This window comes from Cebus imitator, unplaced genomic scaffold (genome assembly GCF_001604975.1).
Source record: "Cebus imitator isolate Cc_AM_T3 unplaced genomic scaffold, Cebus_imitator-1.0 Scaffold585, whole genome shotgun sequence".
Classification (NCBI taxonomy): domain Eukaryota; kingdom Metazoa; phylum Chordata; class Mammalia; order Primates; family Cebidae; genus Cebus; species Cebus imitator.
The window spans coordinates 877,942-897,316 of record NW_016107900.1 but is presented as its reverse complement, the minus strand read 5'-3'; the positions used below and the strand labels follow the sequence as shown (position 1 = coordinate 897,316).

The 19,375-nt window shown below is 38.0% G+C and overlaps 1 protein-coding gene across 4 annotated transcripts in view; it reads left to right on the top strand.

The window, feature by feature from the left end:
- KLHL13 (kelch like family member 13) overlaps nucleotides 1-19,375 on the top strand; it is a 196,721-nt gene that overhangs the window by 63,546 nt on the left and 113,800 nt on the right. For 2 of the 4 annotated variants that reach the window (XM_017516416.2, XM_037734206.1), the window contains exon 2: nucleotides 9,189-9,262. The exons of 1 other annotated variant lie outside the window; for it this stretch is intronic. In XM_017516416.2, coding sequence (XP_017371905.1) covers nucleotides 9,213-9,262 — 50 coding nt within the window. In that variant the 5' untranslated portion in view covers nucleotides 9,189-9,212. Of the gene's footprint in view, nucleotides 1-8,605; nucleotides 8,763-9,188; nucleotides 9,263-19,375 lie in introns of those variants that run through there. One more of the 4 variants, XM_037734205.1, reaches the window with a different exon arrangement.

The following is a 19,375-nucleotide window of genomic DNA, read 5'->3' as shown; positions in this document are numbered from 1 at the left end:
TTTGCCTTTCTATGCCATATCCTGTCTGCTCACCTACATAGTACCGACTTTAGGGCAGAAATAATATCTTCTACTTTTTTTTCTTCTTTAATAGAAAATTCCAAACATGCAGAAAAGTGCAGTATAACAGTTGTCCATGTAACCACCATGCAGCTGTATAAAACCTCAAAATTTTGCCATTTTTGTTTTAGATCTGCAACAAAAAAGATACAGGTGAAGCTCCTGGAGCATCCTTCCTCAATTACATTTTCCTACTGTCCTCTCCTGGGGGAACTACTGTCCAAAATGTGGTATTTATCATTTCCATTATTATGTTTGTCCTTTTTCTACATCTGTGTGTATGTGTGTGTGTGTATGTGTATGTGTGTACATGTGTGTATTTGAACTTCTTCAGTTTACATTTTTGTCTAATGTAATGCTATTCATATTTACCTGCTGTAGTATCTCCCATTATGAAAACAAAATAAAACAAAACATTAACTACTTCTACCTTATGTTTCATCCAACTGCCACCCATTTCTCTATTCTTTATTAAAGGAACGCTCCATGTAAGAGTTGTGTGTACTTGTTTCCTCTCTCCTTCTAATTCTTAAACTCACACTAATCAGCTCATCTCCATCACTCCACACAACCCACTCTTAACAAGGTCTCCAGTTGCCTCAGTGTTACCACACTAAGTTGTCATTTGTCACTTTTTAATCTCTAAGGAGCATCTTACACACTTGATTACTCTTTTCTTCATGTAATACCTTATTTTGTGTTCTGGGTTACCACACCATCCTGGTTTCCCTTCTAGCCCATGGTCACTTCTTACTCTTTCTACAAGATCCTTTTTATATTTTTATTTTGAGATAAATTGGGCAAAAAAGTACAGGATGAAAAGTAAACACCCCTTCCATCTCATATTCCTTCTCACAAATAAAGGCTATAAACAAGCTTTATGTGTTGCACGTGTGCGTGCACATGTGTGTGAATTCATAGGTGAAAACAGTGCCCCATTTAAAATATTATTTATTTGTTTTTAATTTCTATTAAGGTTGTTGTGAAAGTAATTGTGGTTTTTGTCATTAATTGCACTTTTAATGGCAAAAACTGCAGTAACTTTTGCACCGACCAAATATTTGTTTTATATGTTGTTCTTGCTTATATTATTTCCTTACTTTACCATTATATTTTATTGTTTTCATTAATTTTGTGTAAATTAAAAGTAGCCCTTGGTTGCCTGTCAATGTGTGTTATGAATTATTTTTCCCAGTTTATCAGTTACCTGGGGGCTTTGGCATATTTGAAGTACAGGGTTTTAATTTTTTTTCCATGATCAGATTGAACAGTCTTTTATGATTTCTGATATTCGGGTGCTGCTTGCCTTCTTCACTGCATGATTATAAAAAATTTTGCTTAGGTTTTCTTTTGGTGCTCTTTCAGCTTTATTTTGTTACCTCTAAATTTTGATCCTTCTGGAGGGCAACAAGTGAAATAGTATATAACCTCCGCTTTTTAAGAAAATAAACACAACCAAATGGCTACCCCGTTGTCCTGAAATCACTTATTCAATCATTCCCCCTTCTCTTACTTGTTTGAAAGGCCATCTTTGCACCAGAGTAATTCCCTGCTGTATTTGAATTCCTCACAAGATCTTGAAATTATTTATTTATTTATGTTTTATTTTTGAAGCCACTGCAGTAAGGTTCTCTCCACTGATATTGAAACTGCTCTTGATAAAGGTCACCACTCATTTTACAATTGTTAAATCAAGTGGATGTATCTTACTTGGTCTTCAATCTGTTGAATGCTCTTGAACTACTCTTCCTTTTTAGCTTTTATCTCACAATTCTCATAGTTTTCCTCCTACCATTCTCTCTGTTTTCCTTACTAGTTTGTCTTCTTCCATTTCTTTGGGATTCCACCTTCTCATGGTAAATATACTGATTTTTTGCTCTTTATTTATAATTTTTGGTGGGTACATAGTAGGTATATAGGTTTATGGGATACATGAGCTGTTTAGATACAGACATGTAATGGGAAATAAGCACATCATAGAGAATGGGGTATCCATCCCCTCAAGCATTTATCCTTTGAGTTACAAACAATCTAATTATACTCTTTAAATTATTTTGAAATGTACAATTAAGTCGTTATTAACTATAGTTGCTCCTGCTGATCTATCAGATGGTAGATCTTATTTATTCTATTTAACTGTAGTTTTGTACCCATTAACCATTCCCACTCCTCCCTAATGAACTGCCCTTCCCAGCCTCTAGCAGCCATCATTCTACCATCTGTCTCTATGAGTTCAGTTGTTTTAATTTCTAGCTCCCACAAATGAGTGAGAACATGTGAAGTTTGTCTTTCTGTGCCTGGCTTATTTCACTTAACACAATGTCCTCCAGTTCTATCCATGTTGTTGCAATTGACAAGATTGCAATCTTTTTGTAATTTAATGGTACTCTGTTGTGTATGTGTACCACATTTTCTTTATCCATTAATCTGTTTATGTACACTTAGGTTGCTTCCAAATCTTGGCTATTGAATAGTGCTGCAGTAAACATGGGATTGCAGATACCTCTTTGATACATAGGTTTTCTTTCTTTGGGGCTTGTAATTATCAGTGGGATTGCTAGATCATATGGTAGCTCTATTTTTAGTTTGTTGAGGGATTGCCAAACTATTCTTCATAGTGGTTGTACTAATTTACATCCCATTAACAGTGGACAAGGGTTTCCTTTCATCCACATCTTCTCCATTATTAGTTATTGCCTGTCTTTTGGATAAAAACCATTTTAACTGAGATTAGATGATATCTCTGTATAGTTTTTATTTTTATTTTTATTTTGGAGATAGAGTCTCACTCTGCTGCCCAGGCTGGAGTGCCGTGGCTCAATCACAGCTCACTACAATCTCTGCCTTCCAGGTTCAAGTGATTCTTATATCAGCTTCCTGAGTAGGTGGGATTACAGGCATGCACTACCACTCCCAGCTACTTTATTTTGTATTTTTAGTAGAGATGGGTTTCCACCATGTTGGCCAGCTGGTTTCAAACTCCTGGCCAGAAGTGATCCACCCACCTCAGCCTCCTGAAGTGCTGGAATTATAGTCGTGAACCACCATGCCTAGCCCTCAGTGTAGAGACAGGGCTTTGCTTGTTTGGGAGTCTGATTATTAAATGCCTTGAGGTAGTCTCCTTTGAGCTAAATCTACTTGGTGTTCTGTAACTTTCTTATACTTGAATGCTGGTGTCATTCTCTAGGTTTCAGAAGTTCCCTGTTATTATCCCTTTGAATAAACTTCTACCCTGATTTCTCCATCTACTTCTTTAAGGCCAATAACTCCTAAATTTGCCCTTTTGAGACTATTTTCTAGATATTGTAGGTATATTTTACTCTTTTTTATTCTTTTTTCTTTTGTCTCCTCTGGCTGTGTATTTTCAAATAACCTGTCTTCAAGCTCACTAATTCTTTCTTATGCTTTATCAGTTCTATTGTTGAGGGTCTCTGACTCATTCTTCAGTATATCAGTTGTATTTTTCAGCTCTCATCTGATAGGATTCTGAATTCTTTCTCTGTGTTGTCTTTAATTTCATAGAGCTTCCTCAAAACAGCTATTTTGAATTCTTCATCTGAAATGTGAAATATCCCTGTCTTACTAAGACTGGCCTCTGGTGCCTTATTTAGTTTATTTGATGAGGTCTCAATGCTTGTAGATGTTCATTGATGTCTGGGCATTGAATAATTATGTATTTATTGTAATCTTTGCAGTGTAGACTTGTTTGTACCCATCCTTCTTGGGAAGGCTTTCCAAGTATTTAAAGGGACATGGGTGTTGTGATCTAAGTCTTTGGTCACTGTAGCCATATTTTCATTAGTGGGCATCCCAAACCTAGTAACGCTGTGGCTCTTGCAAACTCTTGGAGATACTGCCTTGGTGGTTTATGCTAAGATCCAGATTACCAGGCAGAGACTCTTGTTCTCTTCCCTTACTTTCTTCCAAACAAATGGAGTCTCTCTCTCTCTCTCTCTCTCTCTCTCTCTCTCTCTCTCTTTTATCTTAGCTGTTTAGAGCTGAGGGAGAGGTGACACCAGCACCTCTGTGGCAACCACCACTTGAACTGCACTGGGTCCAACCTGATGCTAGCACAGACCTGGGTCTTGCCTAAGGCTAATGATAACCACTTCCTGGCTACCACTTACGTTCATTCCAGGCCCAAGTGCTCTACAATTGGCATTCGGTGGATCCAGCCAGGCTTGTGTCCTTCCCTTCAGCATGGCAAACTCTCCCTGGCCCTGAATGTGTCCAGAGATGCTGCCCAGGAGTCAAGGCCTAGAGTCAGAAACCTCAGGAATCTACCTGGTGCTCTATTCTACTGTTACTAAGCTGGCACTCAAGTTGCAAGACAAAGTCCTTCCCACTTTCCTCCCTCCTTTCCTTAAGCAGAGAAGCCTCTCCTTGTGGCCACCCTTACCCCAAGGCTGCAGTGAGTACTATCTAGATACCACTGATGTTCACCCAAGGCCCAAGTGCTCATCAGTCAGCTTGTGGTGAATGCTGCCAGTCCTGAGTCTTTCTCTTCAGGACAGTGGGCTCCCCTCTGGCCAGGGCAGGTCAAGAAATGCCATGCAGGAGCCAAGGCCTGGAATTGGGGACCATAGGAGCCTGCTTGGTGTTTTACCCCACTGTAGTCTCTTCCCATAGCTACCACATCTAGGAATGTTCTGGGTCACACATGAAGCCAGCATGGCTCTGAGTCTCATCCAAAACCCACAGTGAGCACTGCCTCTCTATCACTGCTGGTTTTTCAGGACCCAAGGGCCCTTTAATCAGCAGATGATGAATCTTGTTTAGGACTGGGTCCTTCCCTTCAAGGCAGCAGGTTTCCTTTTTGCTCAGGATGTCACTAGAAATGTCACCTGGGAACTTGGGCCTGGAATGGGGGCTTCAGAACTGTGCCTGCCGCCCTATCCTACTGTAGGTAAGCTGGTATCCAAGTTGCAAGACAAAAATCATCTTTTTCCCTTCTCTCCTCAAGTGGAAGGAAGGAGTCTCTCCTGTAGCTGTGAACTTTGCTGCCTTGGGTTCTGGGAGGGCTGACACAAGCACCCCCTTATTTGCAGCAGCTTGTATCTCACTGGGTCACATGTACCCCATATACACTGGCTTCGAGCCCGGTATAACACCAGGATTCACCTAGGAATTGCAGTCCTAGTGGCCTGGACTGCCTTCTCAGTTTATTTAGAATGCCAGAGCACTTTAGCCCATGGTAGCAGGGCTCGATGGAACTCAGGTTCTAATCATTGCATTAGGATAAATAATTTATCTCTTCCTAGGCCTGGTCTAAATGCTCCCTCCATGGTCGTTAGTTGAGTTTTGCCCCTTGTTGCTCTCTACTCTGACAGGGTAGCATTGAGTTCCCATGGAAAGCCCCATTATTACTGCCATCTCTCTCCTCTAGTGCACATTTTTTCTCTGCACAATGTTGCCACTGCCAGGGGATGGGGGAGGGGTGGTGTAGGCAATTAAGGGCTGTATATTCTACCATCTTCAGGGCCTCTTTCCTTAATATGATGTTAAAACCAGATATTGTGATCATTCACCTAATTTTTGGTTGCTATGAAAGTTCTTTTTTTGTGTGAATAGTTGTTCAATTTCGTGTTCCTACAGGATAATGATCACTTGAGGCTTCTATTCAGCCATCTTGTTCTGACTGCCTCCACTTGAGTAATATTTCCCAATCTCATCACTTCACTTGTCACTTAATTGGCTAATTATTCCTACATTGACCCTTCTAGTTCCAATCTAAATCTAGATGTAATCTTTTCAATTTTCTGTTAGACACTGTTTGGTGTGTCCTATGGTACATAAATGTGTGTACATCAAACTATTCTTTTTTCAATATTTTTACTTATCTATGTGCTACCTCACTTGATATCTTCATCTTCATCCCAGTTACTTAAACAGATTTTGTGATTTTGTTTGTGACCTCCTTATCCCTGTAATATCTATTCATGATCTTTTAGTCAATCAGTCCTAGTTCACTTTGGCCCTCCCCACAGACCTTGTCTGGGCTCTTATCTCAGTTCTTAACTGTACAAGAATTTTCTTAACTGATCTCTAAATTTCTAGTCTGGCTCTCTTCCATCCCCATATTGGAGCCATGCTAATTTTCAAATATATATTTGTCTCTATATATGTCATACACACACACACACACACGTGTGTGTGTATTTAATATATATATTAATTTCATGGCTAAAAATTTTAAAGTTTATGTCATACACACACACACACACACGTCTTTATATATGTTTAACATATATATTAATTCTCTGGCTAAAAATTTTAGTTAAAATTAAATCCCACATAAATTTGATCACATGCGTTTACTTCTCCCTTCCTAACTCCATGAAAGTGAGAGTAAGGTAATGGAAAAACTCAATAAGACAAAGAGAACAGGAGTAGAAGCATTGATAGATGTAAGGTTGAAACTAACTTAGAGCAATGGAAGTTTCAACTTCTACATCTTCCTCTATATGACCTTCTGAGAGAAACCAACTAATTCTCCCTATAGAACTCCTAATATTTTAAGACTTGGGGGCACCTGGTTTGTGGAAGGCAGGAATGTGTCATGAGATTGGATACATGAGTTATTTGTTGAAAATCTTTATAATAAGTGGCTGTAGTTTCATGTCCAATCACCTACTCCCTGCTCCTCAGGAGACCAAAGAGTTTATTTTCTGGAGAATGAGAATGTCCCAGACTCAGAAATCCAGGCACAGTAGGGGGATTGGTTGAAACAAGATGACTGTGTTATTCTGTTTTGTGATGCTATAACAAAGTACTTGAGATTAATTTTTAATGAACAGAAATTTATTTCTCACAGTTCTGGAAGCTAGGATGTTCAAGATAAAGAGGCTGACATCTGACAAGGGACTTCTTGCTGTGTCATCCCATGGCAGAAGTTGGAAGGGCAAATGGGGGATGGGGAGAGAGAGAGAGAGAACACACAAGAAGAGGCTGAACTTGAACTTGTCCTTTTATAAGGGCCCACTCCCATGATAATGGCATTAATCTTTCATGAGGGTGGTACCCCCATGACCAAACAACTCCTGTTAGGCCCCACCTCCCAACACTGCTGCATTGAGGTCAAGTTTATAACACATGCTTTTTGGGGGCCACATTCAAACCATAGCAGAGATTAAGAGAAAATTTGCAGACCTAATTTCAGGACCTGTATGTTTTATCCTAGATGCAGTTAGTGAAACTGGGTATGAATTTTTTAGTTTTACATTATCAGATTTCTAGTAGTAATCAGATTTTCCCCTTTTCAACATCTTCTAAATAATTGTGTAGCCTAAACATAATTAAAAAGTTTTAACTTCTCAGATTCTCTCATCACTTTAACATGTTTTAGAGAAGGTAAATCAAAGGTCAGTTCATGTGAGATGCTGTAAAATATTAATTTCATTTAGGCTACTCAGTTTTTTTGCTTACAATGACAGAATTATAAGCAGAAAAATTACTGTACAAATAAACATAAATAATGTCTTGTCCTTTGATTTATTTCCTTTTTAGAATTATGAAGACCTAATAAATAGAGTACCTTTTCCTCTTTTAATTCTTTTCCTTAAATTCAGAGGCTGGCTGGGGGCTGCTGACAATAAAGAATCCCTCCCGCTGACTGCTTAATTATTTTAGATCTTCACATAACTTTTTTTCCTCTTCTTTTATTTTATATTATTATTATTTTTGAGACAGGGTCTCACTCTACCGCACAGGTTGGAGTGCAGTGCTGTGATCTCAGCTCACTGCAAACCCTGCCTCCTGGGCTGAAGAGATCTTTCCACCTCAGCCCCGAGTAGCTGAGGCTACAGGTGCATACCACCATGCCCAGCTAATTTTTATATTTTTATAGAGATGGGATTTTGTCATGTTGCCCTGGCTGGTCTCAAACTCCTGGACTGAAGCAATCTGCCATCCTTGCCTCTCAAAGTGCTAGGATTATAGGTATGAGCCACCGTGCCCAGCCAACGTAACTTTATGAACAAACTAAATTGCATATTATGCATTTTTATCTTCCCAATGTAATAAATTGGTTTTTATTAACAAGAGACATTTAAGTAAAATATACATTTTGCTTCCTAATATATTTGAAACGAATAGAATAAATACATAAAATATATGCTACCTCTCCAGTGCTATACATTGGCATTACTAAAATGTAGATATTGTAGATATAGTTCAGTTTACCAAAACTCATCTACTCTTCTCATACAAAAATAACCACCACAACAAAAATTCAGTCTAGACCAAGAAAATATTTCTATCCCCTATTTTATGTCTTTGGGATTTCAACATATTATACCTTTCTAGCTTATATTTTTGCAACTAATTCTAACATTGTGTTCCCTGTTTATATGCTTCTCAGATCCCAAGTTTCCCAGGTAACATGGAAATCAGTGCTGTCTCTGTATCTCTGTGGCATGTATTTGCCTCAACTCTCCCCTTTTAATGTCTCTTGTGTAACCCAACTTCACACAGACTCCTTAGGTCTTCTGATTCTCAGTTTAATCAAATTTCCTGTATAAATAGTCCCCCTTGTCTGCAGGTGGTATGTTCCAAGACCCCCAGTGGATGCCTGAAACCGTGGATAGTACCAAACCCTATACATACTATGTTGTTTTGATAACTGAGACAACTACTAAGTGGCTAGCAGGCGAGTGGGATATACAGCATGGATACGATGGACAAAAGGATGATTAACATCCCAGGTGAGGTGCAGCAGGATAGTGTGAGATTTTATCCTGCACTCAGAATGGCGTGCACTTTAAAAATATGTAAATTGTTTATTTTGAGAATGCTCCATTTAATAGTTTACGAACTGCAGGAAGCCAAACCATGGATAAGGGGGAGACTACTCCACTTGGTTGCTTTTCCATGGATAATCATTAGTTAATGATTTCACATGAAATTTATTCAACAGTATTAAATTTTGTAGATATTTTTATTTTCAGTTTTTTTAAAAAGATTCAATTTCTTAATTTTCTTAAGATTTAATATGGACATTAAGTACAGGGGGATACAGTTTGCCTTTAAATTAACCATGGAATGTATAAAAATGTTATAAAAACAGAACAATTTAAAAATTCTAGTATTAATCTTCGTAGTAAATATTGGCTTCTTTTCCTCCTGAACAGGTCATTATCCAACTTTTAGAGGTGATGGATCATCTGCATAGAGGGGAATTGGTTGCTGCAATACTTCGTAACCGGTATATTTATGGAAACAGTTTAACTTATAAGTTATATAATGTCTTTCCTATCTATTTATATAACCTAACATAGCAGGCGCTCAATAAATATTTGTTGAATACTTTGTATAAAATAAGTATTTACTGTATGAATGAAGTAGAGAATAACTAAGTGACAAAGAAATGGAATAAAGAGGATGTTAGTGACAATGTATCCTGAGATAATAAAAAAATAGAAAATATGTTTAGAAAATATAATTGGTACAAATAATGAACACCTGGAATACAGTCAATGGAAATATTTATTTGGATTTTTAGTTTTAAGGCTTATCTTTGAATAAATACAGGTATCCATAGCCTAAGAATAGATGTACCAACAACACATTTTTAAAAATAGGATTGTCCTGTGATTGTATATATTTATGTTATCTAAACATCCAGTTAAAACCTTTTCATGGAGTTAATATGAGATATTTAAAGCTTATTCTGATAATTTAGGATTTTAAATTTATGATTTAAAGAAAAATAGCCTTGTTATGCAGGTGTGACAGAGTCTTTCTTATTTCCCATAGCTTGATTGTACAGTTTGGGTGAAACATTTGGAATAGTAACTTAGAGTTGTTTGTATCCTGGCTCTGATGCTTACTAGCGGTATAGTGTTGGGCAAGTTTCATAGTCATTCTATACCTCAACTTCCTCACAATGTAGGTGTTAATAATAGTACCTACATTGCAGGGTTGTTGTGAAGATTAAATAAATGTGAAAAGAGGGGGGATGTATGAAGGTATGTGTGTGTATATATATATGTGTGTGGAGAGAGAGAAAAAAATAGAAAGCAAGCATGAGTGAGTGAGCTGGGCAGACAGTAAGCAGTATATATGAGCTAGTATGATGGAACCTTAAAAAGTTCGTGGAAAAAATGGAAATAAAAGATAAAAATAAAAACAACTGCTTCTTAACATAACCTCCACCTAAATCAAGACACTTTTTTAAGTGTTGATACCAACCATTTAGCCTGTCACTAAAGAACTGAGGGTCCTGGGATTTTAACCACATCAATGTCTTTTTCACATTATTAAGTGAAGAAAAATGGGTGTTCTTTAAAGGGTTTTTAAGGTTAGGAAACAAAAAGAAGTCAGAAATAAGCAGAAGCATTGACATAGTGAAGAAGGACTTTCTGGGCAAGCTGTCCTAGTCATTCTTCTGGTAAAGTTTTGGCTAACTTTCTCAAAACAGTCTCATAATAAACAGATAATATAGTCCTTTGGCCCTTCTGAAAATTCTCAAGCAAAACATCTTGGCTATCCCCAAAAAAACTGTTGCTCTGACTTTTGCTCGTGACCAGTCTGTTTTTGCTTTGACTAGGTTACTTCCACCTTTTCCTAGCCGTTGCTTTGATTGTGCTTGTCTTCAGAATCATACTGGTAAGGCCATGTTTCATTTCATGTCACAATTCTTTGAAGAAATACTTCAGGATCTTGATCCCCTTGTTTAAAATTTTCCATAGAAAGCTCTGTTCTTGTCTGCAGCTGATCTGGGTGTAATTGTTTTGGTACCCATCAAGTAGAGCGTTTCCTCAACTTGAATTTTTCAGTTAGAGTTGTGTAAGCTGAACCAACTGAAGTATCGATGGTGTTGGATATCAGGTCTGCTATTATTTGTTGGTCCTCTTTAATTAGGACATGAGCAAGATTATTTTTTTCATTGCAAATTGATTTGGATGGTCTGCTGCTGCGGGCTTCATCTTTAACATCATGTCATCCCTTTCTAAAATGAGTTATCCATTTGTAAACTGCTGATTCCTTTGGGGGCCTTGTCCCATAAACTTTTCATAAAGCATCAATGATTTCACCATTATTCCACCCAAATTTTATTATAAATTTGATGTTTGTTCTTGCTTCAATTTTAGCAGAATTCATGTTGCTTCGATAGGGGCTCTTTTCAAAACAATGTGTTATCTTTCTTAGTGCTTCAAACTAGGTCCTGTTCAGGCATGTCATAATACATTACTTTGAGTTTATTTTCAAGCAAAAAATTTGAAATCCATGCATAACTTTAAAAAAAATACATATTTTGCATGAACTTTTTGAAGATTCCTCATATTATTCAAATATAAAAGTGAAATTTTAATTATTTTGAAAATGTAGTGTTTGTGTTTTTCAATTCTGAGGTATTTTGAAACACAGGCATGTTGTAAAAGGAAAAGAAAATGTTAGAAAGTTGTGGCCGGAAGAGAATGTATATAAAGTCACTGTTATTTGACAGATAGCATAGAAGGAATTTTCCATAATAATCCCATTAGAGAAATATAATATGTGGGTGCCTGTTTGTTTGAATGTATACAATAGTACCCCTTTATCCATGGGGGATATGTTTCAAGGCTCCCGGGATGCTTGAAACTGAGGATAGTACTGAATCCAATCGCCATCAATCAGAACAAGTTTCTGCTTATGTCTTCTACTCACAAATATAAACATTTTCCATCTTAACTAAGCACTTGCCTTGCACTGTGGTCATAACTTTTGCAGCTTGAGTGTGACAGCAGAACTAGCACAAGCTTATTCTTCCTTCACAATTTTACCAACAGAAGATTTCTTTCTTACTGTTGATCCTAGCAACCTCAGCATATGATTTTTTAATATTAATTTATTTTATTTTAAATTCTGAGATACATATGCATGATGTGCAGGTTTCTTACATAGGTAAACGTGTGTCCTGGTGGAGGGAGAGCATACTTTTTTTAGGTCAAGGACTTTGACCTTTTCACTTAAAGGAAACACTTTATGGCTTCTTTTTGACATATCCAAGTCACAAGTATCACTATTCTCTCATGATGGGCCATTATTGTGTTAAATAAGGGTTCTGTGAACACAAGTGCTGAAATACCTCGGCAGGTGATCTGATAACTGAGCTGGCTACCAAGTGACTCATGGGTGGGTAGCATTTACAGCATGGATACGCTGGACAAAGAGATAATTCACCTCATGGGTGGGATGAAGTAGGATAGTGTAAGATTTTGTCATTTTACTCAGAATGATACACAATTAAAACCTTATAAATTGTTTATTCCTAGATTTTTCTATTTGATATTTTCTTTAGAATGTGGTTGACCACAGGTAACTGAAACCAGGGGAGAGTGAAACCATATATAAGCAAGGATTTCTGTATGATCATCTGGGCTAGGGTGGAATATTCACCTTAGGGGCTGTGAAGTAGACTTGCTCACAGACACAGAAAATAGAGAAGTCATATCAGGGGTGATATGTGGCCATGTTGGGTGAAAAGAGGAGTAGATGAGGGGATGTTGAATTTATAGCTACATGTATCAGTCGCTCCTTTATTGTCGCCATGTAATATTTCATTGTTTAAATATACGACAATTTATTTTATCTATTTTCCTGTTGATAGTCATTTAAGTTGCATCCAGTATTTGGCTACAGTGCATAAAACTATTATTGGCATTCTTGTATAAAACTTATTTTGGCCACATGCACTCATTTTGTTTGGATTTATAGTATACTAGAAGTGGAATTGCTGGAACATAAAGTAAGCTACTATTGTTTAACATTTGTAGAAACTACCAAACGTTTTTTGAAACTAGTTATACTATTTTATACTCCCACCAATAATAAGTGAGAATCTTTACTAACATTTGATATTGTTAGCCTCTTTAATTTTAGCCATTCTCTGGGTGTACTAAACTTTCTCATAATGGTTTTCACTCTTCATTTTCCTCATGTGTAATGATATGAATAGGTGTTCATATGTTTATTAGTTATTTGGATATATTTTAGAAGCATATGTTCAAGTGTTTTGGCCATTAAAAAAAATTGGTTGTTATTTTATTTTGATTATGGAGCTTTAAATTCACTCGATATATAGGTATTTGTACTGTGAATATTTCCCTCCAGTCCATAGCTTACCCTCCCATTCTGATATTTGTGTCTTTTGATGAGCAGCAGTTCTTTTTTAAATGACGTTCAGTTTATCATTTTTCTTATGTTATGCTTAGTGCTTTTTGTATCTTGCCCAAGAAATCTTTGCCCTCCCAAATTTGAGGCTTTCTTCCAAAAGTTTTACAGTTTAAACCCTCACATTATGAATGCATTCTTGATTGCAAACCAGAGAAGTGAATATGTAGACCAGATTCCACATAGAATCTAAGTAATTAATAAGACCACTTTACAAAAGAAAAGTTTCTTTGTATTTTTAATTCTAAGTTAATACTGTTGTAAATGGCAAAGTAGTCGAATGATAACTTTAACTAAATCTGGCCTTGCAGAGAGACCTAGTCTTATGGCCCCTAGTTTATAACACAATGACTTTTGATTTTCTTCTCTTGTAACCTTTCTTATAAATAAAGCCCCTTTGAAAGAAACATAATTCTGATTTTAAGTGACCCATACATAGAAAATAATGGGAAGCTGCATAATTCAAGTGTCAAAACCTGAGAAAAATGTTGCTTGCATGAATATACAAATTATGGGTCAGTTTCAAATTCTAAATAAAATAAAACCAAAGACATTCAGAAATATATGAAAGGGTTCACATCTGGAATCACAGCATTTTGGGAGGCTGAGGAGAGCGGGTTATCCACGTTTAAGAGTTCAAGACCAGCCTGGCCAACATGGTGAAACCCTGTCTCTACTAAAAATACAAAGAAAATTAGCCAGGCGTGGTGGTGCACATCTGTAATCCCAGCTACTTGGGAGATTGAAGCATGAGAATCACCTGAACCCGGGAGGCAGAGGTTACAGTGGGCTGAGATTGTGCCCCTGCTCTCTCCAGCCTGGGCGACAGAGCAAGAATCAGACAAAAAAAAAAAAAAAAAAAAAAAAAAAAAAAAAAAGCTCAAGGGAGACCAAGATGGCTGAAAGGGAGCTTCTCCAGAGTGCAGCTCCCACTGAGTGAGACACAGAACAAGAGAGATATCATCTGCATCTCCAAGTGAGGTACTGGGTTCGTTCTAAAGGGACTGGTTGAACAATGAGATTAACCCAAAAAAAGGCAGCAAAAGCAGCCCAAAGAGGGCAAGCCGAGGCAAGGCGGGGTACTGCGCCACCTTGAAAGTGTACCTGACATGGAGGATTGGGGGGGAGTGTCATCTTCTTGTTACTCTGAATCATATACAGTGCTACACTCTGAGACTTCGGCAGCATGCAGCCTAGGAAAATGCCACCTGGCTGAGAACCACCCCGAGTTGAAGACCCAGGTGACAGCCCAGGCCAGCAGCCCCAATCAGACCGGTTCCTTGTCAGTGTAGACCAGGGCAGAGACTTGGTCTAACACTGAGAAAGCTTGTGAGAAGGAACTGCCTGTCCCACAGAAGGGAGAGTTGAAAGCGGGGAAGGGGATAGGGCCAGACAGGCCCCACCCCCAAGATCAAACAACCAGAATCCCTCTCCTGGGAGAGTTTCGCAGTTAACACATCAGACAGAGCCCTATACGGCAGCAGCAGGTGGAGCAGAGGGAGAGAAGCCTGCCATTGGGAAGGCGGGGCTAATCCCACTAGCATAAGTGGAAACGGGAAGAATAAACAGCAGTCTGGCTGAGACTGAGGCAGCCCAGCAGTGCCTCCATAGGTAGACAATGGACAGACTATCTCAAGCGGCATGCTGACACCTGCATTAAAAAAAATAAAAAGCCTCATACAGGAGAAATAACCCCAACTTTAACAGAAAGGAGGTCCACTCAGAGATACCATTTGAAATCACCAACTTCAAAGATGAAAGACTGATAAAGCCACGAAGATTGGAAGAAACCAGTGCAAAAAGGACAAAAACATCAAAGTCCAAAACACCTCTCCTCCCCGGAGAGATCACAGCAACTCACCAGCAAGGCAACAAAACAGGTCAGAAAATGATTTTGATGAGCTGACAGAAGCAGGCTTCAGAAGATGGGTAATAACAAACTTCTCTGTGCTAAAAGAACATTTTCTAACCCAATGCAAAGAAACTAAGAACCTTGAAAAAAGCTTAGACGAAATGCTAACTAGAATCAACCAGCCTAGAGAAGAACATAAACGACTTAATGGAGTTGAAAAACACAGCATGAGAACTTAGTGAAGGATACACAAGTTTCAATAGCTGAATGGATCAAGTGGAAGAAAGGATATCAGAGATTGAAGATCAACTCAATGAAATAAAAAGCGAAGGCAAGAAAAGGGAAAAAAGAGTGAAAAGAAATGAACAAAGCCTCCAAGAAATATGGGATTATGTGAAAAGACCTAATCTATGCTTGATCAGTGTATGTGAAGAGGAGGGGAAAATGATTCCAAGCTGGAAAACACTCTTCAGGATATTTTCCAGGAGAACTTCCCCAACCTAACAAAGCAGGCCAACTTTCAAATACAGGAAATACAAAGAACCCCACAGAGATACTCCTCAAGAAGAGCAACCCCAAGGCACATAATCATCAGATTCACCAGGGTTGAAATGAAGGAAAAAAATGCTAAGGGAAGCCAGAAAGAAAGGTCAGGTCACCCACAAAGGAAAGCTAATCAGACTCCCAGCAGATTTCTCAGCAGAAACCCTGCAAGCCAGAATAGAGTGGGGGCCAATATTCAACATCTTTAAGAAAAGAACTTTCAACCCAAAATCTCATATCCAGCCAAACTAAGCTTCATAAGTGAAGGAGATATAAAATCCTTTGTGGACAAGCAATTACTGAGAGATTTCATTGCCACCAGACCTGCCTTGCAAGAACTCCTGAAGGAAGCACTAAACACAGAAAAAAAAAAATCCAGTACCAGCCACTGCAAAAACAAACCAAATGGTAAAGAACAACAACATAATGAGGAAACTGTGTCGACCAATGGGCAAAACAAACAACCAGTAACTAAACGGCAGGATCAAATTCACACATAACAATATTAACGTTAAATGTAAATGGCCTAAATGCCCCAATCAAAAGACACAGACTGGCAAACTGGGTAAAAAGTCAAGACCCATTGGTGTGCTGTATTCCGAAGACCCATCTCACAAGGAAAGACATGCATAGACTCAAAATAAAGGGATGGAAGATCTACCAAGCAAATAGAGAGCAAAAAAGAGCAGGCATTGCAGTTCTAATCTCTGATAAAATGGACTTTAAACCAACAAAGATCAAAAGAGACAAAGAAGGGTGTTACATAATGGTGAAAGGATCAATACAGCAAGAAGAGCTAACTATACTAAATATATATGCACGCAATATAGGAGCACCCAGATACATAAAGCAGATTGTTAATGACCTACAAAGAGACTTAGACTCCCACACAATAATAGTGGGAGACTTTAACACTCCACTGTCAATATTAGATCAACGAGACAGAAAACCAACAAGGATATCCAGGACTTGAATGCAGAACTGGAACAAGTGAGCCTAATAGACATCTACAGAACCCTCCACCCCAAATCCGCAGAATATACATTCTTCTTAGCACCACATCACACCTACTCTAAAATTGACCACATAATTGGAAGTAAATCACCCCTCAGCAAATGCAAAATAACAGAAATCATAACAAACAGTCTCTTAGACCACAGCGCAATCAAATTAGATCTCAGGATTAAGAAACTAACTCAAAACTGCACAACTTCATGGAAACTGAAAAACTGGCTCCTGAATGTCAACTGGATAAACAATGAAATGAAGGCAGAAATAAAGATGTTCTTCGAAACCAATGAGAACAAGGACACAATGTACCAGAATCTCTGGGACACATTCAAAGCAGTGTCTAGAGGGAAATTTATAGCAATAAATGCCCACATGAGAAGTGAGGAAAAATCTAAAATCAACACCCTGTCATTGAAATTGAAAGAGCTAGAGGAGCAAGATCAAAAAAACTCAAAAGCCAGCAGAAGACAAGAAATAACTAAGATCAGAGCAGAAGTGAAGGAGATAGATACACAAAAAACCCTTCAAAACATCAATAAATCCAGGAGCTGGTTTTTTGAAAAGATCAACAAAACAGACAGACTGCTAGCCAGATTAATAAAAAAGAAAAGAGAGAAGACTCAAATAGATTAAATAAAAAACGATAAAGGGGATATCACCACCGATCCCACAGAAATACAAACTACCATCAGGGATTACTATAAACAACTCTATGCACATAAATCAGTAAACCTGGAAGAAATAAATAACTCCTGGACACTTGCACCCTCCCAACACTAAACCAGGAAGAAGTTGAAACCCTGAATAGACTAATAGCAAGAGCTGATGTTGAGGCAGCAATTAATAGCTTACCAACTAAAAAAAGCCCAGGTCCAGATGGGTTCACAGCTGAATTCTACCAGACATACAAAGAGGAGCTGGTACCACTCCTTCTGAAACTATTCCAAACAATCCAAAAAGAGGGAATCCTCCCCGACTCATTTTATGAGACCAACATTATCCTGATACCAAAACCTGGCAGAGACTTAACAAAAAAAGAAAACTTCAGGCCAATATCCACGATGAACATAGATGCAAAAATCTTCAATAAAACACGGGTAAACTGATTGCAACAGCACATCAAAAAGCTTATCCATCACGATCAAGTAGGCTTCATTTGGGGGATGCAAGGCTGGTTCAACGTACTCAAGTCCACAAACAGAATCTACCACATAAGTAGAACCAAAGACAGAAACCACATGATTATCTCACTAGATGCAGAGAAGGCCTTTGACAAAATTCAACAGCCCTTTATGCTAAAAACTCTCAATAAACTAGGTATCAATGGAACATATCACAAAATAATAGAAGCTATTTACGACAGGCCCACAGCCAATAGCATACTGCATGGGCAAAAACTGGAAGCATTCCCTTTGAAATCTGGCACTAGACAAGGATGCCCTCTCTCACTACGCTTATTCAATATAGTATTGGAAGTTTTAGCCAGAGCAATTAGGCAAGAAAAAGAAAGAAAGGATATTCAATTAGGAAAGGAGAAAGTAAAATTGTCTCTATTTGCAGACGACATGATTGTATATTTAGAAGACCCCATTGTCTCAGCCCAAACCCTCCATAAGCTGATAAGCAACTTCAGCAAAGTCTCAGGATACGTGCAGAAATCACAAGCATTCCTATACACCAATAACAGACAGAGAGCCAAATCAAGAGTGCACTCCTATTCACAATTGTGACAAGGAGAATCAAATACCTAGGAATACAACTAACAAATGAGGTAAAGGACTTCTTTAAGGAGAACTCCAAACCACTGCTCAAGGAAATAAGAGAAGACAAAAACGGATGGAAAAACATTCCATGCTCATGGTTAGGAAGAATCAATATCATGAAAATGGCCATACTGCCCAAAGTAATTTATATATTTAACTTTATCCCCATCGAACTACCACTGACATTCTTCACGGAAATGGAAAAAAACACTTTAAACTTCATATGGAACGAAAAGAGAGCCTGAATAGCCTGCACAATCCTAAGCAAAAAGAAGAAAGCTGGTGGTATCACGCTGCTGGACTTCAAGCTATACTACAAAGCAACAGTAATCAAAACAGCATGGTACTGGTATCAAAACAGAGACATATACCAATGGAACAGAACAGAGGCCTCCAGAGCAACACCACACATCTACAACCATCTAATCTTTGACAAACCTGACAAAAACAAGCAATGGGGGAAAGGATCCCCTGTTTAATAAATGATGTTGGGAAAATTGGCTAGCAGTGTGCACAAAGCAGAAACTGGACCTCTTCCTGACACCTTACACTAAAATTAACTCCAGATGGATTAAGGACTTAAATGTAAGACCTAACACCATAAAAACCCCAGAAGAAAACCTAGGCAAAACCTTCCAGGGCATAGGCATAGGCAAGAACTTCATGGCTAAAACACCAAAAGCATTGGCAACAAAAGCCAAAATAGACAAATGGGATCTAATTAAATTCTAGAGCTTCTGTACAGTAAAAGAAACAATCATTAGAGCGAACTGGCAACCAACAGAATGGGAAAAAATTTTGCAATCTATCCATCTGACAAAGGGCTAATATCCAGAATCTACAAAGAACTAAAACAGATTCACAAGATAAAGACAAACAAACCCATCCAAAAATGGGCAAAGGATATGAACGGACACTTTTCAAATGAAGATATATGTGAAGCCAACAAACATATGAAAAAATGCTAATCATCACTGGTCATTAGAGAAATGCA